At 35.8% G+C, this 26,788-nt stretch overlaps 6 protein-coding genes, 2 long non-coding RNA genes and 1 other non-coding gene across 23 annotated transcripts; 4 read left to right on the forward strand and 5 right to left on the reverse strand.

Annotated features, from left to right (window-relative positions):
• The first annotated feature begins 225 nt into the window (after positions 1–225).
• Positions 226–4,148, forward strand: UAP56a (DEAD/DEAH box RNA helicase family protein). Of its 2 annotated transcripts, none has more exons than NM_001343160.1 (12): positions 226–327; positions 445–576; positions 809–909; positions 1,231–1,539; positions 1,639–1,870; positions 1,951–2,069; positions 2,754–2,810; positions 2,903–3,087; positions 3,196–3,340; positions 3,431–3,514; positions 3,609–3,672; positions 3,766–4,148. In NM_001343160.1, exons 4-12 carry the CDS (start codon positions 1,402–1,404, stop codon positions 3,774–3,776), a joined length of 1,035 nt encoding a protein of 344 aa, NP_001318536.1. In that variant the 5' UTR covers positions 226–327; positions 445–576; positions 809–909; positions 1,231–1,401; the 3' UTR covers positions 3,777–4,148. The 2 variants fall into 2 exon arrangements, with proteins under 2 accessions (NP_001318536.1, NP_568244.2); NM_121155.4 differs by having other exon boundaries at positions 1,367–1,539.
• Positions 4,149–4,367: 219 nt separating this feature from the next.
• On the reverse strand, positions 4,368–8,705 carry GLR2.6 (glutamate receptor 2.6; the record flags this gene model as incomplete). Of its 2 annotated transcripts, none has more annotated exons than NM_121156.2 (5): positions 4,368–4,963; positions 5,182–5,514; positions 5,808–6,014; positions 6,126–7,459; positions 8,432–8,705. In NM_121156.2, 5 exons carry the CDS (start codon positions 8,703–8,705, stop codon positions 4,391–4,393), a joined length of 2,721 nt encoding a protein of 906 aa, NP_196679.1. The 2 variants fall into 2 exon arrangements, with proteins under 2 accessions (NP_196679.1, NP_001330285.1); NM_001343161.1 differs by having other exon boundaries at positions 4,391–4,963; positions 5,182–5,588; positions 5,699–6,014.
• Positions 8,706–11,712: 3,007 nt separating this feature from the next.
• AT5G01855 lies at positions 11,713–12,055 on the reverse strand. Its single transcript, NR_142552.1, has one exon. It is a non-coding gene; the product is annotated as an other RNA (long non-coding RNA).
• Positions 11,954–13,390, forward strand: SHN2 (Integrase-type DNA-binding superfamily protein). The gene is made up of 2 exons (NM_121157.2): positions 11,954–12,185; positions 12,692–13,390. The coding sequence occupies exons 1-2, from the start codon at positions 12,106–12,108 to the stop codon at positions 13,179–13,181; spliced, it is 570 nt and encodes a 189-aa protein (NP_196680.1). The 5' UTR covers positions 11,954–12,105; the 3' UTR covers positions 13,182–13,390.
• A 913-nt stretch (positions 13,391–14,303) lies between these two features.
• UAP56b (DEAD/DEAH box RNA helicase family protein) lies at positions 14,304–18,169 on the forward strand. 3 transcript variants are annotated; one of them, NM_001161234.1, is made up of 15 exons: positions 14,305–14,382; positions 14,500–14,631; positions 14,849–14,949; positions 15,408–15,580; positions 15,684–15,915; positions 15,995–16,113; positions 16,283–16,325; positions 16,445–16,480; positions 16,606–16,703; positions 16,800–16,856; positions 16,950–17,134; positions 17,240–17,384; positions 17,471–17,554; positions 17,650–17,713; positions 17,806–18,145. In NM_001161234.1, the coding sequence occupies exons 2-15, from the start codon at positions 14,519–14,521 to the stop codon at positions 17,814–17,816; spliced, it is 1,461 nt and encodes a 486-aa protein (NP_001154706.1). In that variant the 5' UTR covers positions 14,305–14,382; positions 14,500–14,518; the 3' UTR covers positions 17,817–18,145. The 3 variants fall into 3 exon arrangements, with proteins under 3 accessions (NP_568245.1, NP_001154706.1, NP_001154707.1); NM_001161235.1 differs by lacking the exon at positions 16,283–16,325 and having other exon boundaries at positions 16,565–16,651; NM_121158.4 differs by lacking the exons at positions 16,283–16,325; positions 16,445–16,480; positions 16,606–16,703 and having other exon boundaries at positions 14,304–14,382; positions 17,806–18,169.
• On the reverse strand, positions 18,150–21,947 carry GLR2.5 (glutamate receptor 2.5). 11 transcript variants are annotated; one of them, NM_001343168.1, is made up of 5 exons: positions 21,596–21,947; positions 20,017–21,335; positions 19,510–19,825; positions 19,000–19,406; positions 18,195–18,798 (listed from the first exon to the last, which is right to left on the reverse strand). In NM_001343168.1, exons 1-5 carry the CDS (start codon positions 21,870–21,872, stop codon positions 18,361–18,363), a joined length of 2,757 nt encoding a protein of 918 aa, NP_001332219.1. In that variant the 5' UTR covers positions 21,873–21,947; the 3' UTR covers positions 18,195–18,360. The 11 variants fall into 11 exon arrangements, with proteins under 11 accessions (NP_001332216.1, NP_001332219.1, NP_001332220.1 ...); NM_001343167.1 differs by having other exon boundaries at positions 18,890–19,406; NM_001343163.1 differs by having other exon boundaries at positions 18,238–18,798; positions 18,944–19,406; positions 21,596–21,932.
• AT5G01865 lies at positions 21,796–22,100 on the reverse strand. Its single transcript, NR_142553.1, has one exon. It is a non-coding gene; the product is annotated as an other RNA (long non-coding RNA).
• A 2,086-nt stretch (positions 22,101–24,186) lies between these two features.
• Positions 24,187–25,108, forward strand: AT5G11220 (uncharacterized protein; the record flags this gene model as incomplete). The annotated part of the gene is made up of 1 exon (NM_121160.2): positions 24,187–25,108. The coding sequence occupies one exon, from the start codon at positions 24,187–24,189 to the stop codon at positions 24,982–24,984; it is 798 nt and encodes a 265-aa protein (NP_196683.1). The 3' UTR covers positions 24,985–25,108.
• Positions 25,109–25,424: 316 nt separating this feature from the next.
• Positions 25,425–25,496, reverse strand: AT5G11225. The gene has a single exon. It is a non-coding gene; the product is annotated as a tRNA-Gly (tRNA).
• Positions 25,497–26,788: the final 1,292 nt, after the last annotated feature.

Genomic DNA, 26,788 nt, shown 5'->3' on the forward strand with positions numbered 1-26,788 from the left:
CAATTTGTTATCTATTGTGCTCTACTGTTCTGTTCGTATTGACTCGAACCCACTAAACCAAGACGAGCCCTGACCGTCATTGTCTAAATTGACTCGAACCCACTAAAGAAAAAAAGAAAAAAAAACTTAGATAATAATTGGCGCAGAAGGGCCGATTAATAAAAACTTTAGGCCCATTAAAGTAAAGCTTATTGTCAACCCTATCCAGTCTCCTTGTATATATTTATTTACGACACCAACGCGGCGTTGGTGATTCATTCTCTTCAGTCAGAGATTTCGAAACCCTAGTCGATTTCGAGATCCAACCAACTCTGCTCCTTATCTCAGGTAAAATTCTCGCTCGAGAACTCAATTGCTTATCCAAAGTTCCAATGGAAGATGCTTTCCTACTGAATCTTAGGTTAATGTTTTGGATTTGGAATCTTACCCGAAATTTCTCTGCAGCTTGTTGAATTTGCGAAGTATGGGAGACGCTAGAGACAACGAAGCCTACGAGGAGGAGCTCTTGGACTATGAAGAAGAAGACGAGAAGGTCCCAGATTCTGGAAACAAAGTTAACGGTGAAGCCGTGAAAAAGTGAGTTTTATGATTTCCTCGATCTGTTTCATGAGATAGTGGATGTTTAAATTTAGGGTTTTCTTAGATTACTGCTTGATAACAACCGACTAAGTTCTTCAATTATCTATGTGTTTGGTTAGTTGCTTAACTTTATGACAATTGACTAAGTTCTTCAATGCTAAAATTCCTGGAACCTACCCAATATTAGACGGTCATGTGTTTATCATCTTGTATTTTCTCTTTGTGACAGAGGGTACGTGGGAATACACAGTTCTGGATTCAGAGACTTCCTTTTAAAACCGGAGCTTCTCAGAGCTATTGTTGACTCTGGATTTGAACATCCATCTGAAGGTTATTACAATGAAATACACCCTACCTTTGACTTTTCTGCCTTGCCTTTCACCATTCTATTACCGAATGATATTGTATAATTTACAGAAGTGACTTCTCCATAAGATGTTTTAGTTGTCCGGAAACTTTTAATTATATGTACTTCGTCTAGTTTTGAGAAGATATGTTGGTTAAAGATATTTTATACTTTATCTTGGTCCTTTGCTTATCATCTAACTAAATTAAAAAAAGTTTGTGTTGAGGTCAAATTCTTTTTTATTTCCTGTTATAATGGTTTTTGTTTTCTTTGTTTATTAACGTTTCACTGATTACTTTTTCCAGGTAATAAACGATATTTCAATCTATTGGTTTGGAGTGAGCTTAAACATGTGCTAAAGCCACCAATTTAAAAGATATGGAGGTTATCATCTACTTATAAAGGCTTTCTTCGGTACAATTTTCTTTGGTTCTCCACCAGTGCAACATGAATGTATCCCTCAAGCTATCTTGGGCATGGATGTCATCTGCCAAGCAAAGTCTGGTATGGGGAAGACTGCTGTGTTTGTCCTGTCTACTCTACAACAGATTGAACCATCTCCTGGCCAGGTTTCTGCACTTGTCTTGTGCCATACAAGAGAGCTAGCTTACCAGGTATGACCTTCTTGTTTCACTCAGGTTCTTGGCTTATAGTTTTGTTGTACGTCTTCTTCCTCTAATGCTTTTTGCCTTGATGCTGACAATTACTTGCAGATCTGCAATGAGTTTGTGCGATTCAGTACCTATCTGCCTGATACAAAGGTTTCGGTGTTCTATGGTGGAGTCAACATTAAAATTCACAAAGACTTGCTGAAGAATGAATGTCCTCACATTGTTGTTGGTACCCCTGGTCGGGTGCTTGCACTTGCCAGGGAGAAAGATCTCTCTTTGAAGAATGTGAGGCATTTTATTCTTGATGAATGTGATAAAATGCTCGAGTCACTTGGTATGCTGATTTCTGACATCATTATTACATCGATCCCTGAATAATTTTATGTTTTAACACTTTAACTTTTTTTTTACCAGACATGCGAAGGGATGTGCAGGAGATTTTCAAGATGACTCCTCATGACAAACAAGTAATGATGTTCTCAGCAACGCTCAGCAAAGAGATACGCCCAGTCTGCAAAAAATTTATGCAAGATGTAATGTTCCATGGCCAATTCTCTCTCCCTTTGCAAGTCTTCTAGTTTTCAACTATTTTTAGCCTTCTATGAGTGATCATAGCATTAGTTGAGCGTCTTCTGCGGTTCTGCCCTGGAAAAGCGGCAACTGATCTCTCAATGGGTCTCAATCCAATAATGGTTGGGTAGTTTGTAGGGAACGAGAACTGTGAGTGTGAGACTCTGTAGCTTTGGTATGGTTTCTATGGGTGATTATAGCATTATTTGGGCATCTTCTGCGGTTCTGCCCTGGAAAAGCTGCAACTGATCTCTCGATGGGTCTCAATCCACTAATGCTTTGGGTAGTTTGTAGGGATCGAGAACTGTGAGTGTGAGCCTCTGTAGCATTGGTATGAATGAGTGACCATTGCACAACAGGATCTTCTTTCGTCATTACCTTTTATTCAGTTTCAATTTCTTTGCAATTCTAGCAGTGCTGGGTGGGTTTTGGGTGGGGTACTGTGTTGTCCCAAGGTTTCATTGTGATTGTATGGGCCTTAATGTTCCGAGCAATATCGCTGTATCATAGCAAAACTCACATCTATGAAGAGAACCTGGTGGACGAGGATCTCAGATCAGGGGTTTTACATCCATCTTCACTTTTGTAGTGTAAATCATTTCCTGAGAAAAGCTTGCTAATTATTACCTGATATCTATTCCTTTCAGCCAATGGAAATATATGTCGATGATGAAGCCAAGTTGACTCTTCATGGGCTTGTCCAGGTACTCTTATCTGGTGTTAGGTCTTCTTATTCAATGGAAATATAGTTTGTTGTTTGATACTTAAAAGACCTTTTACTGTCATACTGTAACAGCACTATATCAAACTGAGCGAGATGGAGAAAAACCGGAAGTTGAATGACCTTCTTGATGCGTTGGACTTCAATCAAGTTGTCATTTTTGTGAAGAGCGTGAGCAGGGCTGCTGAGCTGAACAAGTTACTGGTGGAATGCAATTTCCCCTCAATATGCATCCACTCTGGAATGTCTCAAGAAGAGAGGTCTGTACATTCTCTTCAAAATTCAATGTTTTTGAAGGACCCTACCTGCTCTTAAAGCCCTCATGGAGAGGAGTCCAATTCTTAAGGCTAATACGATATGTTATGTAGGTTGACTCGATACAAAAGTTTCAAGGAAGGGCACAAAAGGATCCTTGTGGCGACTGACTTGGTAGGAAGAGGGATTGACATTGAGCGTGTCAACATTGTCATCAACTATGACATGCCAGATTCTGCTGATACCTATCTTCACAGGGTAAGTATATAATACTGAAATTTATTATTTGATTGTTGATCTCACTGAAAGGGCTCTTGTAACTTTACCGTTTTGCTGTGTATGGTATAGGTTGGCAGAGCTGGTAGATTTGGAACCAAGGGTCTTGCAATCACATTTGTTGCATCTGCTTCAGATTCAGAGGTTCTTAACCAGGTATGGTGTTCAATCTTTGTAATAAGTCCACGGAAAACTCCTCTTGAAATTGAGTTGGATATTTAGTAAAGTGGCAATTATAAATCTTGGACAGGTACAAGAGAGGTTTGAGGTTGATATAAAGGAACTTCCGGAGCAGATTGATACTTCAACCTACAGTAAGTGTGAAATCCCTTACCAATTGTTTGTTTAAAAGCTTGGTTTTGTCTGGTTGTGATATTAATGTTGTTTCTTCTTCTTTCTTTGTTCAGTGCCTTCTTAAACAAGTAGCACGTCCCTCAGGAAAGAAGCTCTTCAGATTTCAACCTTGTAGGTGTTCGAAGGGTGATGGGGGTTCACAACTATCTCTCGCTCCGTTTGTTTTAGTGTTTTCTATGACGACATTTTTTTCCATATGTTTAGAACGTCTGTTGTACTCTTTAAAGGAGATTCGAGTCACTCTCCAAATCGCACAGTTAAAAGCTGTCCAGTTTTTTGTACAAGAGATTATTATGTTTGAAATATCAGGATTTAGTCTCGACCTGATTACTGTGTTCCTTAGGAATCGATCTATTATCAATTTATCATGGTGTTGCTAAGAATCGTCATTCATCAGCGTTACTTCCTTCATGTGATGCTTTTTTTTTATAACACATTTCATTTAGTGTGGAAGAGATACAACACGTATATATGGTTACTTTATATATTGAAAAGTTTATATCCAAGGAACAATGGTTAGGGGAAAAAGGCAACTTGAAGGAGTCAATGTGTCCTTGCCTATTTGTCTTTTGACTTTTTAAGAGGCAAGTCTGTTGCCTTTGCATGAGAAAAAACTCAAAAAACAACACGCAAAAGAACATAATAATTAGGTTCATTCAGAAAGACTACGATCAGAGCCTATGCAGACTTAATCCTCGAGAATAGTGCAGCTCTTCGGGTGGGTATTGTTTTTGAGGTGATCAGATTTCTACGGTGAACCAAAGTTGGGTCGACTTCCACAATAATATCTACTTCATTTCGATCTCCAACATTAACTTCATCATTCAGAAGCTGATCTTGATCATCGGCTTCATTTAATGCTGGACCAGGTGGCTCAAGGACTTGATCATCAATTGGCGGACTAGTCGGAGCTCTCATGTTATCATCTGTTGGCTGATTAGGTGGAGCTCTCATGTTACCATCTGTTGGCGAATTATTAGCATTGATCTCGCCGCTTTTGCTTTCTTGGCGGTATCTTCTACAAACCAACATGGCTAAGAGTAGAAGCATAGAAACAACAAAGACGATCGTAAATAGAGCTTCAAAGCTGTGGTGATCGAGCCGGATTGGAGAATCCGATGTGGTTGAGTCAAGACAATGTTTTTCTCCGAGGAGCCACTTATTCTCTATAGCTTTCATGGTCTCTCCCTCCGTTATATTCAAGATCTGTCTTGAAAGATCTGGCACCAAAGGAGATCCCAATGGAAAGGCCTACAAAAAAAATGGAGATCCAAAAACACATTTCAAAATCATATTAAGAACAAACTCGATGGTTTGAACATATTTTCGTAGCATGGATAGAGTCTATATTTTATTCGTAATGCTATAGACCAATACTTTTTAGTGGTAGCTAAAAGCGGTTTGTACTAGTCCCGCCCCATCCTCTGCCACTATTCAAAGCCTAGATAAAAGTAACCAGGTTTACTTACAAAGCCAAAGCCATCAGCCTTAAAGGTAGGCTCGATAATGGTATATTTTGAGCAATATTTAGCCATGAAAAGCTTGACATAAGCGACTTCGTCGAATGCAGCATCAATACCACCATTGCTGCTCTTTTTAAGAAAAAGCTCATGCATTTCCTGAGGAGTATCATAAGTCTTTAACCTCGATTCTTTGTAACCCATTTGTTTCAGCCTTTCGAATGTAAAGGAACCAGTTTGATATCCAATGTTAACTCCACTGTTCCTCAGATCATCCATGTGTCTCACTGTTGGTCGAAGTTCTTGAACCGTCAGCATCGATGTCAATGTTGCTGTGTAGCTCTGAGTCAGAATAAGCAACACAAAGCACCAAACTACCACAAGAACCCTTGTGAAAATGCTCTCCGATGGCCTCACTATAAAAAAATGTGGTTATATCAGATTCTTTTTTCAAAGATTTGCAAGTAATTGGAATGATTAGAAGCTGAAGATGTGTGACAACAAAAAAAAAAAAAAAAAAACTCACTGTGTGCGAAAAAGAGAGTCGAAAATGAGAAGTAGAACACATTAGATATTTTATTAATAATGCTCTGTTTCCTGAAATCACCACTTGCTTGGTACTCAAAAATCCAAACCATGATCCCAATGTAGAGAAAAGAAGCTGCAGTGAGGAACCAGAGCTCCCTTGTTAAAGGCTTTAAGAAGACCCATTTTCCTTTTTCCCTCTCATCCTTGACGGGTACCACGACTACAATACCCGTCTCCGAGTATGGCAACGCGAAATCTACGTATGTAGACCGATTAGCTAAGATTGTGGTATCCCCTACTGCTCCATCAAACTCCTGTAAGAACAAGAAAAAGTTTTATAAAGGTCTCATGATTTCGGCTAATAATTTACATTTATGATCAAAAAAAGAAAAAAGAAAAAACTTAGGGATCAATATGTAACTTACCCCAAGAAATACATGATAAACCATTTCGTCATAACTTCCACGGGGTTTTCCATCAGGAGTTTCAAAGGGTATGTACTCATAGGGGACAGCATAAGGCATTTGTCTCATTGCCGTGTCGAAAACATCTATGCAAAACCCGGTGATCGTTGGAGCATTAGTATTTGCATCTTTTGTTACCTCCACAAAATTATTGAAACCATCCTTCTTTGGAACTGCTATTCGCAGCTTCTTTGCGTTTGTTGGGAATTCCCAACCTTTAGGCACAAAAATAGTGTCCCCTGGCCATATTATCGGTCTAAGGCGGTGCGAGCTGTGTGATATTTTAATGCCTGTTTGATTCACTCTTAAGCTCTTCACTAGTCCTACTTTTGATTTCCAAAATCCAACTGTTCTTTCCCCACTTTCCTCTATATTGACTATCTTGAAAGTCGTCGCCTCTAGCTTTCCGTTTTTTAGCTGAAATCTTCCGGCAACGCCTTTGAAACTGACTGTTGCCAACGCTTGAAGAAGCTTGGGACCAGAGAGAGCAAAGCTGAGATCATCAAGATCTGTCCCAGTATCATCTCTTGAAGTGTTTCTTTTGGTCTGACTGAAACTCATGTTTACGTTACTACTGATTTCCTCAATTGACATTGCAAGTGCTGTGGCCGTATCATAACCCCAACATTCAAAATTGTTTAGCTCTTCTCCTCCGAATCTTTTTCGCCAACGAGTTTCAAGATACATTAGCTCTTTTGATCTTGAGAAATATGTCTTGACGCCCAAGACACCATGCATATTCTCCAAGCTTGATTCCCCCATTACACTCATTTGATCAGCTATACCATTTGTGACAATCCATACATATCCTTTAGTCATCATACCAATCTCTTTTGCTATCGAGAAAAGCCTCGATCCGAGATCAGGCAACATGTGCACGATAAAAACCCTAGTGGGCATGGTCATTAGTTTGTAAAGCTCTTTCTTGACTAGGTCATCAGTGGAATGGACTGATATGGCACTTCGGTATCGGATACGAACGTTGATCTCTTGAAAAGCATCAACTAAGTAAGGAAGAATACCTTCTCCGAACTCATTGTCTGCATAAATAGGCACAACTTCCCTCCATCTAAATGACTCTATGATGGCGCTAATGGCGTGCACTTGAGATGAGTCATCGTGTGTAGCTCTGATGAAATATGGACTACGGAGAGAATCAAGAACAGGGCTTGACGCAGAGAATGAAATTATGGGAACTTGAGATTGATTTCCGAGGTTGATTAAAAATGGTGCTTGCATTGAATTCCCTGGTCCTATAATGGCCACCACTTCCCTCTTCTTTATCAAGTATAAAGCTGCAAAGTTTAAGTTAATATTTCCTATTTGAGAAGTCATTTCTCAAAATGTGCTTAGAAATGACTAAAACATAGCTTCTATAAAATATGATGTAGAGAGGACTTGAGATTTGATCCGTGGGATCCAATTCAAATTGCCTTCAAATTCAATACATGATATACAAATCTATCATGTCAAACACTATTATTTTCTAACTATAAAATTCTAGAATTCCAGTTTATTCTTATATACTAGATCTATTTTAATTTTGATGTCTCTTTCATTGAATTTCATGAAAAATATATAGATTTTCTCATGTTTTAAATTATTGCTGATTTTGGAACGATCTTTACTTTCGAATCAATAGGACTCATCATTTGCCAATTTAGACAACACAGTCACTTCCTAAGACAAGGATCTTTAGATCTATCAGAAGACTTAGAGCATCATTATTGGTTGTTTCTTAGATTAGTTCGTAGGATTTTTTTTGGTCATTGATTACTAAGAACATCTCATTTTAACTCTTATATAAGAGACATTTTGTCATTTTGTCTCTTATATAAGAGTTAAAAGGAGATGTTCTTATCCTAAGAATTAATCTAAGAGACAACCAATAATGATGCTCTTAGACAACGTTGACGATTATAGAAAGAACTAGTCCTTCGTTAATCATTGAGATTGTTCAAGTCACTATATGTGGGACTTTGAGCTCAACTTGCTGCGATCGCCAGCTAGTTTTTATTTAAAATACTTCTACTAATTTAAAAATTATAAATTGTAATAATAAAAATTAAATTTTAATAAAAATTATAAAATTATAAAAAATAAATCAAAAATGAATATTATCTGAAATGAATTGTAATAATATGTTATATGTATAGAAAAATTAAATTTTCCATGTTTTGTTTTTTGTAAGATAGTACGTTAATATATGTAAGATCAAATTTCATACATGACTGATGAATGTTCATAACGAAAGATAAGAAGAGTACCTGAAGCTGCAGCACCAACAACAGTTCGTTTGGAATCTCGGATGTTGAGGACAATCCTCGTCTTGAAGCCATTATGAGTGTTATAGAATTCAGAGAGAGACATGTTGATAGCTCGTAAGCTCAAAGCTGCTAATGTCGCATTAGTGTCAAGAACAATTCCCACTTGAACTTGTAAAACTTCCTGTTGAGATTTCCCGAGTAATACTAAGAAGTTGATAAAAAATAAAAGCCATAAAGGAAGAGCACGAGATAGAAGATGATTGAATAAAGACATAACTAAGATTGCATGATTACAAGAGGAGAGACGATCGAGATAAATAAATAGATAGTTTTGAAGAGACCAATTCCGCTTATTAATTAATTACCTGTTGGAATTTGCAAGTAGACTATTAGTTTAATACATACTTTATACTTAAGAGATAATTGTTAATACAAAGATGATGTATAGAGAAGACTTGTTTTGGTCATTTTGGATAGTTAACGCGTTACTCAAATGAGGCAAAGACGTGGTCTTCCAAAAACATACAATATAGGTGATACAAATGGATAATCATTTGTGAATGGTTAGTTAATAAAGCTTAAAGAGCACATAAACTGGAAGCTGCAATAATTAAGATTGGTTTGACTTGGTTTGTTGAGTGAATGTACTCATATATTGATAAGATTCCACATTGAAAGGAAATAGACTGAATATCACGAAGTGACTAACGGTTTGACGAAAAAAAAAAGGGACTAAAATCCCACTAACAAATCATATTGGAAAAGGTTATTATTAATAAGTCTCTCACAAGCCTTTGGACCTAGCAGGTAAAGCCCATGCTGCCTTTACATGAGTACGTCTCTTTATTTCGAAATGTTTGTTTGTTATATATTGGCTTAAGTTTTTTTTTTTTTTTTTTTGAACACCATATTGGCTTAAGTTAAAGACCTTACTAGTAGGTTACTGTGAAAAAAAAGAAAACATCCGGAAGAACCAACGTTAAATTCCAGGGAAATAAAATAATTATGCGTCCGTTTTACCAACTTATTATTATTATTTTTTTAATTTGGTGTTACAAAACAAATCAGGACAATCGAGCAACGGCGTATCGGCCTTTAGTCTGCCAACCCATACTCTTTAATATTTTCTCAAAAAGTCGACCAGTAGTGAAATAATTAATTCATGGTTTTTAAATCTAGAAAAAAAAGCTTTGGCAACTTTATTTTTTTTTCTTGATATGAAGGACCTTTGTGGGTGTATATCTTAATTTAGGTTAGATGAAGATTAGCTAAGGTTAAATGGTTCGGACCAGTTACCATTTAATGGGTTGGTACGTTAATTAAAGGGAAAAAAGTGGATTGCTTTAAGAGTTTGAGTTAGAGTTTGGGATCCACCATCCTTGCTAATCTTATTGCACCGTATTTTACCAATTCATTTTGATATATTACGAACAATGTTAAAACTCTAACAATGATTTTGTTTTTAATCTAACTCAAATTAGTATTGACATAAACCAAAACATTGATTATATGAGAATATACTTTTCGTGTTTCGAATTTCATTTCACTCTATTGATGAACGCTATACACACTTTGTATTGGAACTCTTTTTTTATAAACTACCTATACTTATTTTCCATTTAATTGAGGAAGATAAACAAAAAGCAAAAGAAACCATCTACCAATCGATCGACAATGGCAAACCTACTTTCGTAATGTTAGCTACGGTGGTAAATTACCCACATAAATGAAATTTATTCTATTCATTAGCTTTGTCCATAGGGTGAAGCTCAATATTGGAAAAGTCTTCTGCCAGAAAGAAACGAAAGATATTTCTATAGGCTTTTGATTGGGTACTAGGTTAAGGTCAAATATGGTTCAAATAAAAGTTAATATTAAAAGATGGAAAGTATGAAGTTTATACTAGTGAGTTACTTGTTCTTTAGTTTTAGAATGGATATATTTTATTTTATTTTTATACTTTAGACCATTAAGCAGGAAAAATATGTAAGCAATACTCTAATAGGTAGAAGAAACAAGAGATACAAGTAAAGTAGTGCATAAAGAGATGAAAACACTGTCTTTGGTACCTCTAATTGTTACCGGCCGTTTTAATAATTGATAATGTTATAGTATATTTGTTTATTTGACAAATATCTCAAACTTTAAAAATTACACAAAGACAAAGATGTAAAACTATTTGCAGCATTTCAACGGATGCGATAGATTACCCATTAAAAAAAAAAAAAAAAAAAAAAACACGAATGGAATAGTCTTTTCAATGGCTAATATTAGTTTTCACTTCTGATCACTTAGTAAAATCATGAAAGACACATACATTAGAATTGTGTCCATATTGAGGAAAAGAGAAAGAGAATGGTGTACATACATAAATTTAATACATGTTTATTATGAGAAAGCAACGTACGTAATACATTACTTTGTCTCTAGGTAACAAATTGTGGATTTCCATTGGTTGGTAACAGAAAAAAGAACGATTGGGGGATAAACTACAATATGTGAGTTTTTTTGTTCAAACTAGATGTGAACTATATATTGGTGAATACCTTTGAAAATATTACAAACATTACTATCCATCCCATAGCGTCGTCACCTTACTCATGACTTCAATTATAGTCTGACAATATAGGACTGAAAAACATGATTGCAAATGTTGTGAATACATTTATTTTAGCACAAAGTTTTAAAAGTTATTGGTCTATTATACGTTGAACCTTAAATGAACGTTGAAATATCTACGCCCTTTCACCACCCGACCCACCGACATTTCTTTGGTTTTTGTTTTTTTAGATATATATATATATATATTTTTAATTCAAACATGTAAATTGAATTAAACTGGAAGATAAACAAAGCTGCACCAGGAATTCGAGCCGAACTTACGAGGTGGCCTTAGAGCTATGTTATTATGTCTACGTACACCCAAAGTTTGAAGTACAGAATTAGGTTATAGATCTGTCTTGTGGAAAGAAAAACTTATTGCTAATTTAGGTTGACTCAGATTATAACTGTAGTTGAGATGAGACAGTCAATGGAGACAGATCTATAACAAATTGATGTTTTGGCAAATAAAGGTATGATATATAATGTAGTTATATGATAATAAAAAAAAGCTATGATATATCCTATATATATAATGCATGTTGATGTTTAAATAAAAGAAAGCTATATATGTTTTAGTTTCTTTGTGGGTATTAAAACTCAGGCATGAGTCCCTATATGGGTCGATCGTGGGAAAAAAAAAAAAAAAGAGAGTCCCTATATGGCATGAAAGTAACGTTAGAAACGAAGGTACGAGTCGTGTCTTCACTAGATTCATTCTAATAAAGTAAGGAAGTTGTATTCATAAATAAAGAATAGATATCTATTGATGTTACGTCCCTCACTAAGGCTTGTGAGACAAAGTAGTGGGCTCAAATATCTTAATTACCAACGTGAATCGAATTTATATAGATCATCGAAGAAAGGTCAATTTACAAACAAAGAGAAACTTCAAATTAAGGCCCTATATAAATAGTTAGTTGGGGACGAACCACAGTAGGATCAGGGACTATATCAGTCTCTATCTTTCTCTCTCTCTTCTGATTGTCCGAGTTGTGTCTGCTAAGAAGAGAGAGAAACTTAAAACCCTAAATTTCAAATCAGAAAATATAGAGTTTGAAGGAAACTAAAAGATGGTACATTCGAGGAAGTTCCGAGGTGTCCGCCAGCGACAATGGGGTTCTTGGGTCTCTGAGATTCGCCATCCTCTATTGTAAGTAATTGGCTCTCTATATACATATATGATCTCCATTGTTTACTGTTTTCCTGCTTAGGATTACATATTATATAATGTTGTAGTTGCTTTTCTCATATGAAGCTACTATCTTTATTCTTTAGTATATTTCATCAAAACTTTATTTGTATATTAAAACAAACGCTCTACTATTGCTTAACAATCTACAAAATATTAAAAGGAATTAAAAGTTAAAACCAACCATGCATGCTAATCAAAGTTAAGTTATCGACTGATTTTCATCTACTTGATTCTTTGATTATTTTTGTAAATTAAATGTGGTAATTTCTAAGGTTAGTTTGGATTTCAGCTCAAAACTTAATTGAAATGTTTACTTGGATTTTGTAACTAATATAAAAATTACTAAAATCCTTTTTTAACGTGAATGTTATATGATACCAAAACGTTAAAAATTATATTTCAAAATTCATATCATCATATGTAGTGTATTTAGTATTTACACGTGTGTGTGATATATTAATCAGGAAGAGAAGAGTGTGGCTTGGAACTTTCGAAACGGCAGAAGCGGCTGCAAGAGCATACGACCAAGCGGCTCTTCTAATGAACGGCCAAAACGCTAAGACCAATTTCCCTGTCGTAAAATCAGAGGAAGGCTCCGATCACGTTAAAGATGTTAACTCTCCGTTGATGTCACCAAAGTCATTATCTGAGCTTTTGAACGCTAAGCTAAGGAAGAGCTGCAAAGACCTAACGCCTTCTTTGACGTGTCTCCGTCTTGATACTGACAGTTCCCACATTGGAGTTTGGCAGAAACGGGCCGGGTCGAAAACAAGTCCGACTTGGGTCATGCGCCTCGAACTTGGGAACGTAGTCAACGAAAGTGCGGTTGACTTAGGGTTGACTACGATGAACAAACAAAACGTTGAGAAAGAAGAAGAAGAAGAAGAAGCTATTATTAGTGATGAGGATCAGTTAGCTATGGAGATGATCGAGGAGTTGCTGAATTGGAGTTGACTTTTGACTTTAACTTGTTGCAAGTCCACAAGGGGTAAGGGTTTTCATTGTTTTCCGGTTTTTAATATTTTTAAAAAGTTTATTATGTGATGGATTTCCTTTATTTATCGATTATACATGTAAGAAAATTGTCAAAAATACATGTAAAAAAATGTAATATATACAGATTTGTATTTTTTTGTGTGATGAAAGTATACATGCTTGTTGTATTGATTGATATAAAAGATTGTTCGATTTAAGTATTCTCTTGTTTTAATTAATGGGCCTACAATTTTGTTGGTCCTTCAAACACAAACATATATACATATACATTTTTGCAGCCACTTTGTAAAATAAACCTCAAGTTGAGACTTATTTACAGTGGCTGCCACTGGCATTTAATAATTATTTTTGATAATTAGAAAGTAAATCTTCGAATTAAATATTTGACATTTAACTATATTCCCAAAATCTCTCTACATTAACTACACGATTAGTTACTAAAATAAAACTTCCAAAATATTTAACATCATTTAAAAATTACAAAATTATCATTTTTGATATTGCTTTTTTGCATGACTATAACAATTCGATTATACGCATCAACCCACAGAGATATTTGATAGCAATTAATTATTACAAAATTACAAAATATTTAGACAATGATTCATAAACATATCATAAATAAGATCAATATTAATAAAATAAATAGTTTTTTTTACGGGACGGATTGGCGGGACGAGTTTAGCAGGACGTAACTTAATAACAATTGTAAACTATAAAATAAAAATATTTTATAGATAGATACAATTTGCAAACTTTTATATATACTAACTTAAAAAAAAAATATTGTCCCCTGCGGTATAAGACGGGTTAAAAATCTAGTTGTTATTATTAAAGGAAATAAAATATCCTCATAAAACAATTTGTTGTAATCTATCTTTGGGCTAATGTTCTTATCCTACAAGACGAACCCTGACCGTATTCGTCGTAGAAAAAAAATTGCTTCGATCCCATCATTGAGTTCAATAATCGGCGCACAAAGGCCGATTCATAAAAACTCTAGGCCCATTAAAGTAAAGCCCATTCTCAACCCTATCCAGTCTCCCTGTATATATATATTTACGACACCAACCCAGCGTTGATATTTAATTTTCTTCAGTCAGAGATTTCGAAACCCTAGTCGATTTCGAGATCCAACTAACTCTGCTCCTTATCTCAGGTAAAATTCTCGCTCGAGAACTCAATTGCTTATCCAAAGTTCCAACTGAAGATGCTTTCCTACTGAATCTTAGGTTAATGTTTTGGATTTGGAATCTTACCCGAAATTTCTCTGCAGCTTGTTGAATTTGCGAAGTATGGGAGACGCTAGAGACAACGAAGCCTACGAGGAGGAGCTCTTGGACTATGAAGAAGAAGACGAGAAGGTCCCAGATTCTGGAAACAAAGTTAACGGCGAAGCTGTGAAAAAGTGAGTTTTATGGTTTCCTCGATATGTTTCATGTATACTACTGTGTGTTTAAATTTGTCGATTCTTAGATTACTACTTGATAACAAGTAGCAGTATGTGTTTAATTAGTTGCTTAACATATAACAATTGACTGAGTTCTTCATTGCTATAATTCCTGAAACCCACCCAATATTAGACTGTCGTGTGTTTCTCATATTGTATTTTCTCTTTGTGACAGAGGGTACGTGGGAATACACAGTTCTGGATTCAGAGACTTCCTTTTGAAACCGGAGCTTCTCAGAGCTATTGTTGACTCAGGATTTGAACATCCATCTGAAGGTAATTACCAATAAAAATTCAATTTTGTTGCCTTTCACCATTCTATTACTGAATCTGAATGATATGGTAGAATTTACAGAAGTTTCTTCTCCATAAGCTTTTTAGGTGTCCGGAGACTTTTAATTATATGTACTTCGTCTAGTTTTGAGAAGATATGTTGGTTTAAGATATTTTACTTTATCTGGGTCCCTTGCTTATCACCTAACTAAGTCCAAAATCCAAAAGTTTTGTGTTGATTATAAGGTTAAATTCTTCTTTAGTTTCCTGTAATAATTTTTTTTAGTTTTCTGTCTATTAACGTTTCACTGATTACTTTTTCCAGGTAATAAACGCTAATTTCGATCTATTGATTTGGAGTGAGCTTAACATGTGCTAAAGCCACCAATTTAAAAGATATGGAGGTTATCATCTACTTATAAAGGGTTTCTTCGGTGCTATTTTCTTTGGTTCTCCACCAGTGCAACACGAATGTATCCCTCAAGCTATCTTGGGTATGGATGTTATCTGCCAAGCAAAGTCTGGTATGGGGAAGACTGCTGTGTTTGTCCTGTCTACTCTACAACAGATTGAACCATCTCCTGGCCAGGTTTCTGCACTTGTCTTGTGCCATACAAGAGAGCTAGCTTACCAGGTATGACCTTCTTGTTTCACTCAGGTTCTTGGCTTATAGTCGTGTTTTACGTCTTCAAGTTCTCTAATGCTTACTATGCCTTGATGCTGAAAATTACTTGCAGATCTGCAATGAGTTTGTGCGATTCAGTACCTATCTGCCTGATACAAAAGTTTCGGTGTTCTATGGTGGAGTCAACATTAAAATTCACAAAGACTTGCTGAAGAATGAATGTCCTCACATTGTTGTTGGTACCCCTGGTCGAGTGCTTGCACTTGCCAGGGAGAAAGATCTCTCTTTGAAGAATGTGAGGCATTTTATTCTTGATGAGTGTGATAAAATGCTCGAGTCACTTGGTATGCTGATTTCTGACATCATTATTACATCGATCCCTGAATAATTTTATGTTTTAACACTTCAACTTGTCTTTACCAGACATGCGAAGGGATGTGCAGGAGATTTTCAAGATGACTCCTCATGACAAACAAGTAATGATGTTCTCAGCAACGCTCAGCAAAGAGATACGCCCAGTCTGCAAGAAGTTTATGCAAGATGTAATGTTCCATGGCCAATTCTCTCTCCCTTTGCAAGTCTTCTAGTTTTCATCTATTTTTAGCCTTCTATGGGTGATCATAGCATTATTTGAGCATCTTCTGCGGTTCTGCCCTTGAAAAGCTGAAACTGATCTCTGGATGGGTCTCAATCCAATAATGCTTTGGGTAGTTTCTAGAGAACGAGACTGTGAGTGTGAGACTCTTTAGCTTTGGTATGGTTTCTATCGGTGATCATAGCATTATTTGAGCATCTTCTGTTGTTCTGCCCTGGAAAAGTTGCAACTGATCTCTGGAAGGATCTCAACCTAATAATGCTTTGGGTAGTTTGTAGGGGTTGAGAACTCTGAGTGGAGACTCTGTAGCTTTGGTATGATTGAGTGACCGTTGCACAACAGGATTTCCTTTCATCTTAACCTTTTATTCAGTTTCAATTTCTTTGAAAATCTAGCAGTGGTGGGTGGGTTTTGGGTCGGGGTACTGTGTTTTCCCAAGGTTTCATCGTGCTCGTATGGGTCTCAATGTTCCGAGCAATATTGATGTTTCATAGCAAAACTCACATCTTTGAAGAGAAAAGGTGGACGAGGATCTCAGTTCAGGGGATCTCCATCCATCTTCACTTTTGTAGTGTAAATCATTTCCTGAGGAAAGCTAGCTAATACTTCTTACCTGGTATCTGTTCCTTTCAGCCAATGGAAATATATGTTGATGATGAAGCCAAGTTGACTCTTCATGGACTTGTCCAGGTACGTTTAACTGGTTTGAGGTCTTCGTATTCAATGTAAATATATGTTGTTGTTTGATACTTAAGTGACCTTTTTTCTGTTCTACTGTAACAGCACTACATCAAACTGAGCGAGATGGAGAAAAATCGCAAGTTGAATGACCTTCTTGATGCGTTGGACTTCAATCAAGTTGTCATTTTTGTGAAGAGCGTGAGCAGGGCTGCGGAGCTGAACAAGTTACTGGTGGAATGCAATTTCCCCTCAATATGCATACACTCTGGCATGTCTCAAGAAGAGAGGTTTGTACATTCTCTTAAAAATTCAATGTTTCTGAAGGACCCTACCTGCTCTTAAAGCCCTCATGGAGAGTCCAATTCTTAAGCCTAATACGATATGTTATGTAGGTTGACTCGATACAAAAGTTTCAAGGAAGGGCACAAGAGGATCCTTGTGGCGACTGACTTGGTAGGAAGAGGGATTGACATAGAGCGTGTCAACATTGTTATCAACTATGACATGCCAGATTCTGCGGATACCTATCTTCATAGGGTAAGTATATAATCCTGAGATTTATTATTTGATCGTTGATGAAAGGGCTCTTGTAACTTTACCGTTTTGCTGTGTGTATGGGATAGGTTGGGAGAGCTGGTAGATTTGGAACCAAGGGTCTTGCAATCACATTTGTTGCATCTGCTTCAGATTCAGAGGTCCTTAATCAGGTATGGTGTTTGATCTTTTAATAAATTCCATGGAAAAAGTCCCCATGATATTGAGTTGGGTATTTAGTAAAGTGGCAAGTATAAATGTTGGACAGGTTCAAGAGAGGTTTGAGGTCGATATAAAGGAGCTTCCTGAGCAGATTGATACATCGACTTACAGTAAGTTTTAAATCCCATTACTAAATGTGAAAAAGGCTGGTTTTGTCTGGTATTGATATTAACTTAGTTTCTTCTTCGTATTCTTTGCTCAGTGCCGTCTTAAACAAGTAGCATCATCTCTGAGGAACGAACCTCTTCAGATTTCAACCTTTTAGGTGTTCAAAGGGGTCATGGAGGTCCACAACTATCTCTCACACCGTTTGTTGCTTCGCTATTTTAGACTTTTCTATGAGGACAAGTTTTTCCATATATTTAGACCGTTTTGTAACTCTTGAAAAATGAGATTGAGCTACTCTCCAAATCGCGCACAGTTGAGAGCTCTCCTGTTTTTTGTACTAGTGATGGTTATCTTTAAAATATTAAGATTTCAGGATTTATTCTTTGGCTTGATCATTGATTAAATGTTCCTAGTGAATTGATCTAGTTTGATGCAAAGCGAATATTATTGAATGTTGATAAGAATCCTGAACGTAAATACCGTCTTTTATGCTGACCAATGAACAAATATTTCATGTAATAGTAGTAGGTAAGATTTAAGTTTGCATCAGTCTATCTTAGATACATTTAAACATATTTGAGAAAAGGATTCCTTAAATATTATGATTATGCAATCTAAACAGTGAAAGAAATCTAGAGTTTAGGTTTGACTATGCTGACTTTAGCCTTGATAGTGGCGCAACTCTTCTAATGGGTATAGTGTTTGAGGTCAGTTTCTTACGACGGACCAAAGCTGTGTCGACTTCCACAATATGATCTCCAACATTACCTTCTTCATTGACTTCTTCTTGAGCTGCATTGGCTTGATCATTTGGTAGATTGGGTGAAGCATTGTGTTGTCTCTCTTGGTATCCTCTAGAAGCCAACATGAGTAAGAGTAGAATCACAGAAACAACAAAGACGATCAGAAATAGAGCTTCAAAGCTGTGGTGGTCGAGCTGGATTGGAGAATCTGATGTAGTCGAGTCCAGACAATGTTTTTCTCCAAGGAACCACTTGTTCTCTATAGCTTTCATGGCATCTCCCTCTGTTATGTTCAAGATCTGTCTTGAAATATCTGACACCAATGGAGATCCTAGTGGAAATGCCTGCAAAAATCATTGAGATTTAGTATCACTTCTGAATGGTGCCAGTGTAGAAAGCTGCTTTTAGTTCATCGTTCACAAGTTTGGTGCGTACAGGCCAAAACGTTTGAATGTTAGCTAAAAGTGGTTTTGACTACAAGCGGTGTACCTCTCTTCTGCTGCCACCATTAAAAGTCTAAATAAAAAGCAATCAGCTCCACTTACAAAGCCAAAGCCATCAGCCTTAAAGGTAGGCTCGATGATGGAATACTCTGAGCAATACTTAGCCATGAAAAGCTTGATATAAGCGACCTCATCGAACGCAGCATCAATCCCGCCATTGCTGCTCTTGTGAAGAAAAAGTTCACGCATCTCTTCAGGAGAATTATATGTCTTTAACCTCGATTCATCGAAACGCATTTGTTTCAGCCTTTCGAATGTAAACGAACCAGTTTGATATCCAATGTTCACTCCGCTCTTCCTCAAATCATCCATGTGTCTCACTGTTGGTCGAAGCTCTTGAACTGTCAGCATCGATGTCAGTGTTGCTGTGTAGCTCTGAGTCAGAATTAGCAACACAAAGCACCAAACCACAACAAGAACCCTTGTAAAAAAGCTCTCTGATGGCCTCCCTATAAAGAAAATGTTTGTAGATCAGTTTTCTTGTTTCAAAGATTTTCAAGTAAATTGGTAATGGTTAGTAGCTGAAGTTGTGTGTGACAGAGATTAACTCACTGTGTGCGAAAAAGAGAGTCGAAAACGAGAAGTAGAACACACTAGATATTTTATCAATTATCATCTGTTCCCTGAACTCCTCATCTGCTTGGTACTCAAAAATCCAAACCATGATTCCAATGTAGAGAAAAGAAGCAGCAGTGACCAACCATAGCTCCTTTGTTAAAGGCTTTAAGAAGACCCATTCTCCTTTTTCTTTCCCATCCTTGACTGGTACAAGGAATACAATTCCGGTCTCCGAGTATGGCAACGCGAAATCAACATAATGCGACCGATTAGCCAAAATTGTTGTATCACCTACAGCTCCATCAAACTCCTGTCAACATCATTTGTAAAAAAGATATTAACATTTTAGCTCAATATTGGCTCTCCACCCTATTGTAGACGCCTTAACTATCAAAAACAAAAAAAAACTTTTACAGGTCTCATGATTATGTATGTATATAAGAAAGAAAAAAAAAAAAGAGGAATTGTTTTTTCAAATGGTTAGGGATCAGAGTAACTTACCCCAAGAAACACATTATAAACCATTTCATCGTAACTTCCACGAGGTTTTCCATCAGGCGTATCAAAGGGGATGTACTCATAGGAGACAGCATATGGCATTTGGCTCATTACCGTGTTGAAAACATCTATGCAAAACCCGGTGACCGTTGGAACATTAGTATTTTCATCCTTGGTTACCTCAACAAAATTGTTGAAACCATCCTTCTTTGGAACTGCTATTCGCAGCTTCTTTGCGTTTGTTGGGAATTCCCAACCTTTAGGCACAAAAATAGTGTCACCAGGCCATATTATCGGTCTAAGGCGACGGGAGCTGTGAGACACTTTATCTACTCTTAAGCTCTTTACTAATCCTACTTTTGATTTCCAAAATCCAACCGTTCTTTCACCGCTTTCCTCTATATTGATAATCTTGAAAGTCGTCGCCTCTAGCTTTCCGTTTTTTAGCTGAAATCTCCCGGCAACACCTTTGAAACTGACTGTTGACAAGGCATCAAGAAGCTTGGGACCAGATAGAGCAACGCCGAGTTCATCAAGATCAGTCCCAATATCATCTCTTGAAGTGTCTTCTTTGGTCGTGTTGAAACTCATGTTTACGTGCCTAATTTCCTCAACTGACATTGCAAGTGCTGTGGCAGCATCATAAGCCCAACATGCAAAGTTGTTCAGCTCTTCTCCTCCGAATCTTTTTTGCCAACGAGCTTCAAGATGTAGTAGCTCTTTGGATTTTGCAAAATATGTCTTGACGCCCAAGACACCATGCATATTCACCAAGCTTGATTCCCCCATTATACTCATGAGATCAGCTATACCATTTGTGACTATCCATACATATCCTTTGCTCAGCATATCAATCTCTTTTGCTATCGAAAAGAGTCTTGACCCGAGATCAGGCAGCATGTGCACGATAAAAACCCTAGTAGGCATGGTCATTAGTTTGTAAAGCTCTTTCTTGATTTGATCATCAGAGTAATGTAATGAGATGGCACTTCGGTATCGGATACGAACATTAATCTCTTGAAAAGCATCAACTAAGTTAGGAAGAATACCTTCTCCGAACTCATTGTCTACATATATAGGCACAACTTCTCTCCATCTAAATGACTCTATGATGGCGCTAATGGCTTGGACTTGAGACGAATCGTCGTGAGTGGCTCTGATGAAATATGGACTACGGAGGGAATCAAGAAGAGGGCTTGTTGCAGAGAATGAAATGATTGGAACTTTAGATTGGTTTCCAAGGTTGATTAAAAATGGAGCTTGCATTGAAGTCCCTGGTCCAATAATGGCCACCACTTCCCTCTTCTTTATCAAGTATAAAGCTACAGAGTTAAGGTTATTTACCGTTTGCATTATAAGTGTAATGCATTTAAACTCTGTGTTAAAAAATATATTTATATTTATATAAAAAAAAACCTAGACAGTTGACTATATTTTATAAAAAGAAAAAGTGTTTCCATAACATTAGGATTGTTCATGTGCTATAGGCAAGGCTTTCAAGGCATACAATTATAAATATCATATTAAAATATAGCATTAACAACATATTGTAATAAAATTTAATGTACGCAAGATCGAGTACCTGAAGCGGCAGCACCAACAACAGTTTGTTTGGAGTCTCGGACGTTGAGGACAATCCTTGTCTTGAAGCCATTATGAGTATTATAAAATTCCGACAGAGACATATTGATAGCTCGCAAGCTCAAATCTGCTAATGTCACATTACTGCCAAGAACAATCCCCACTTTAACTTGTAAAGCTTCCTTTTGAGATTTCCCGAGTGATAATACTAAGAAGACGAGGAAAATTAAAAGCCATAATGAAAGAAAACGAGACACGAGATGATGGAAAAGAGACATAACTATGATGATTTCATAACTACAAGGGGATCGGAGAGACTACGGGTCAAATAAAATGATAGTTTTGAAGAAGATAACCAATTCAGTCTAATTACGTGACGGAATTTGCAAGTAGACTATATTAATTTAAATGATTTAATAACATACCTTAGAGAAGACTTTTTTTGGTCATTTTGGAGAAGTAACGCGTTATCCAGGCCTTATGAGGAAAATACGTGGTCTTCCAAAAACATTACATTATTATTATTAAGGTGATACTAAATATCAACTAAGTGACTAGCTTTGCTTAATTAAGCCAACATTTAAATTTGACTAGAACGAATTAAAAAATCAAATATTTTTTAAAAATGTATATAATTTTCAGAAAGAATAATGTATATTAGAGGTTAGTTTGCGAGAAAAAAAAAGATTAGAGGTGAGTTTATTTTTTTCTTTTTCTTTAAAACCTATTAAATCATACGGCCGACTTCGTGTCACACCACACGTAGAAATAGGTGGAAGAAAACCTAGTTGACCGAAGATTATTAAAAAGTCTTTACATGACTAAGTTGAACATTTGACTTGCTTTTATTCGTAATCACTTTTTTTTTGTTCTTTAAACAAAAAATTTCATGATTGTGTATTTGCGTTCATTTAAATTTTCACATTCTTCATTGAGCGCGTTAACTTAGATTATTTTTCGTATATCTATATTGTGTTTCTATGTTGGATTTGACACCTACAATGTTATTTTTTGCTAAAACCTTTGAGGATATTATTACGCTTAAAAGTATGTTTAAATTTTCATTCTGATGATACCATAATGTCACACAATTTCATACTCCGAACTGAAAACATAGACGTGTAACACGTGTTGGGTATAATCTTCTTCATGGGATCGTTCATGTATTCTTGGGAACTAATATATATTCTCGTTGCTGTTGAGATTTTGTATCAAAAGGGTTTAAAGAGACTGTACAGTTTGAGGTTTAGAGTTCATGGTTTGTTAGCCAACACGTCAAGGCAGGCCCAACATAAATTGATGTCTAAAGCAAAAATAAAATAAAATTTAAGCCTTTATAAAAAGAGTTGCAATCCTTTTTACAAAAAGTTGGAGAATTTGGCCTCATCTTGTGGTAAAGCCAGTCGATGAAAAAATTCAGGTCGTGGTAAAAGCTGCCAGTAGGTGAAAATTGTTCCAAAAACTACAAAAAGGATTTTCTGCTAAAATCTTCTACATGTCCATATTTTCATCGAAGATCTACTATTTATCCAACAAGTTTTTAAGATTTTCAAGGATTTTAAAGGATTTTCTTTGCGACCAGGGTGAGAGACCTTTTCTCTTTTCAACGTACAATATTTACATGATTTTTTTTTTGTTAATATGTAGAATAGTCTTTTTAGTTTTCTTAAGAAATTACTGTGACAATTTTTTTTAGACAATGTATTCAAAATTTGTTTATTAGGGAAAATATGTTCTGGCTTAAGAACTTGTAAATTGGTGGATATACAATTGTTGAAAATTTTAATTATTCTTTACCAATTTGAGTAACATATAAATGGTAATGATTAATATTATAAATAAATGAAAAGATTAAATAATCCCCAATTAGATTTAAAAAAAAAAGATTAGGATAGAAGGAAATGACACCATTAAATAGTTTTTTTCTTTTTTTTTGTCATCAAATTTTATTTAGAGCTCAACCATTAAATAGTTTTAAAATACAATTTCTTATTGACCACCTTAATTAGGAAACAACTTTAGAGTCTAATTATAGTTAAGACTCATTTAGTAAATAATGATTTGCTAAAAACGTTTGACCAATAAACTCATTTTTATTTTACTTTTAAATTTTATTGTCATTAAAATTCAATGTCAATAGTCAACTAAACTCCAAGAGAAGCTTGTCATTAGGTGTAAAATTTACATGTAACAGAACAAACTTAGAAAAAAAAGTTCATTTCTTAAACTTTTCTTTAGTAACTGTTACTTTGAAACTATCAATAAAATCTAGTTTGTGGTTGGATACGAAAATTAACTCTTTACATTTATTATCTTAAATAACCTTCTAAATCATGTGACCCTCATATGTGTATAAAAACAAACCAATCTGATAGGGACAATTATATTCCAACAATCTACATATCAATTTTTCACAGTTTTAATCTTTTTCGCAATCTAGTTTTTTTCTTCCCAAAGCTCTCTTCGAATCCGAGATCGATCATGTCACCACCCTCCATAGAACAACTACACACTTTTCATGCCAAAGACAGAAAAATATTCTCAAAACTTGTCCTAAAATTCTCAAAAACCCCAGCTGAATCACTTCTTATCATGGCTACATGGTTTTGGCTTGAGGACTTTTTTTCTCAAAACATCTTATCAACCATATTGGCTTTAAGCGATCCAGTCATTATGGCTTTAGCTAACGAGGCTGTCTTGTGCTTCCAATGCCTTGATTCTGCTGAGCAGCCAAATGACTTCAATCAGATCCCTCTTACTGCAGAACTCTTAGCAAAAGACATATCTCTTCAAATATTTCACAAACACCGATACAGTGCTATTGCAGGAATCAGAAACTTTTTAACCACTGTTTGTTCTAGAATATTTTCTGATATTCTTCAACGAGCTCTTCCACCTTCTTCATCATATCCTTTTGTCACCAGACTCCGCCATCCTCTTATCATCCCCGGCTTTCCCCATCCGACGTTTGGGAGCATCAATGTTATGCATGATGTTGTTGTTGGGGATAATCTCTACAACAACAACTTATTCCCATGTTCTCATGGTCTATGGGGTTGGAACGCTAGCTGCATCGCAACTGATAACGAAAGGACTATGTTTATAACATTTTCTCGTGGGTTTCCTGTTTCGCAAGCGGAGGTGAAACGATTTTTCACCAAAAACTATGGAGAAAATTGTGTTGAAGGCGTTTACATGAAAGAGGACAACAAGAACTTCCTTAACGCAAATGGGAATGACAATGGTCAACAACAATCACTATTCGCAAAGCTGGTCTTAAATTCAGTTGCTACTGTGGATCGTATACTCGACGGCGAGAAGATAAAAAGGTTTAAGTCTAATGGAAAACATATTTGGGCTCGTAAGTATAGCATGACTAGAGATGATTAATTTAGTTTTTCTTTTTTTGTTTTGTTATTCTCTGATAACAAAGTCTTTATATTATGTTGATGTGATTCAATAACAAGAAAACATATGTAACACCCCAAAGACGATTTGGGCTTCTTCATTTTTGAAGGCAATATGTTTTCACATAACTAAATTTGAGGTTAAATGTCACTCTATATATCCAATATATATACTTGTAAATACACCCATGGTCTTTAACTCTTTATAATCCTATGACTTGTAACAAACTTCAAAGTAAAATTGTTAACGTTTACATTCTGAATTGTATGTAGTATTTTTCGCAATCGATCCAGAATTATCATAGCTTTATGTCGGCAAACAACCATAGAGTTACTTCTTGATAACAAAAATAATCAAATCGTAAACTGCGGAATCAACTATGGAAAAGCTAAAGGTCATTATAGAATAAACTGAAAACGAATTGCGTCTGCCGGGAGTCGAACCCGGGTCTATTGCTTGGAAGGCAATTATCCTAACCGTTGGACTACAGACGCTTATTGAAAATTCAACACGGTTTATGTATATATACTTTAATCCATGTCAAAAGTGGACTACAGAATATAAATTTCAATTGTCAGGCCTAATGGGCCATTCCCATCCCTGGAGGAAGATCTAAGAAAAAAAAGATATCCATATAAAGTTGTGGAGCCATCTCTAGTTTGTAGTAGACTGGACTGGACTCGTTGATCGTTATTCGCGGAACTTCATGGTTAAAAAATGTAGAAGTTATAAACTTGATGAATGAATAAAATCCTTATATCTGAAGAATAGCCACTTAGGTATATTTCATTGATATTTTAAGGGATACGTGTATATGTGATTACTGGTTAGTATTCAACAAAACCCCTCAAATCCTTTTATACAAAGGCTAAAGTAAAATACGATATAACCATTATGATTGGCTAGGCGTGAACATGACATGATTAGTATTGTTTGGCAGGTTAACTCTACAATACCACAAGAACATCTGGCAAATTAATCGGTCCATTCGTTGAGTTTTCGGGTGTTTGGTTGTTTTTTGACAAATTAAATACTCGAATACTTGGATTAAAAGTTGTTAGTCAACGAATTGGAGTCTCACATCAAATCATGCAATTTGTTAGGTAACGACTTGCACATCTTTTATTTTAGTAGTTCGGAAGGTGTCCAAACGAAAGGGATTTATGAACTATAAAAGAATACAGTATTATTACCAAATCATTATATTGAGACTATATATAATATAATTTACTTACCAAAAAGCCTGAATTACGCATTGACTAATAAATATCCAAAATCGAGAATGTCATCTCTATTTTGTCTGTCGATAATGATTTATTGATACCATTGATGTTTCACAAACCCTGAAGTAATATCATCCACCAAATCAGTTTTGTTTTGCTAAGATGATGGAGATGGAGATGGTGATTGGTGAGAATGGTGCGGTTAAAAACAGAAGATAATGGATCATTGTGGTTAGTAATAATTTAACATCACTTAGAGTAAGTGGCTTTATTCAACTCGATATATATATTTGTTTAAATTCTTCAACTCGATATATATTCTTCAACACACTCCCTAAAATAGAATATTCAGCAAATTAATAGTACGACAAAAAGAAAGCATCCCAAGTCCCACACTAAGAAAATAAAATTGCTCAATGGCGTTTTCCACATTGTAACAGAATTATTGTTTTTGTCATATTCTTATATGATTATTCCAAACTTATTACAATATTATCTATCAAAATGTCTCCAGCATCAAATACTAGATGAACTAACAGTCTTCGAAAGCCGAGTACCAACCC

This window comes from Arabidopsis thaliana, chromosome 5, assembly GCF_000001735.4.
Source record: "Arabidopsis thaliana chromosome 5, partial sequence".
Taxonomy (NCBI): domain Eukaryota; kingdom Viridiplantae; phylum Streptophyta; class Magnoliopsida; order Brassicales; family Brassicaceae; genus Arabidopsis; species Arabidopsis thaliana.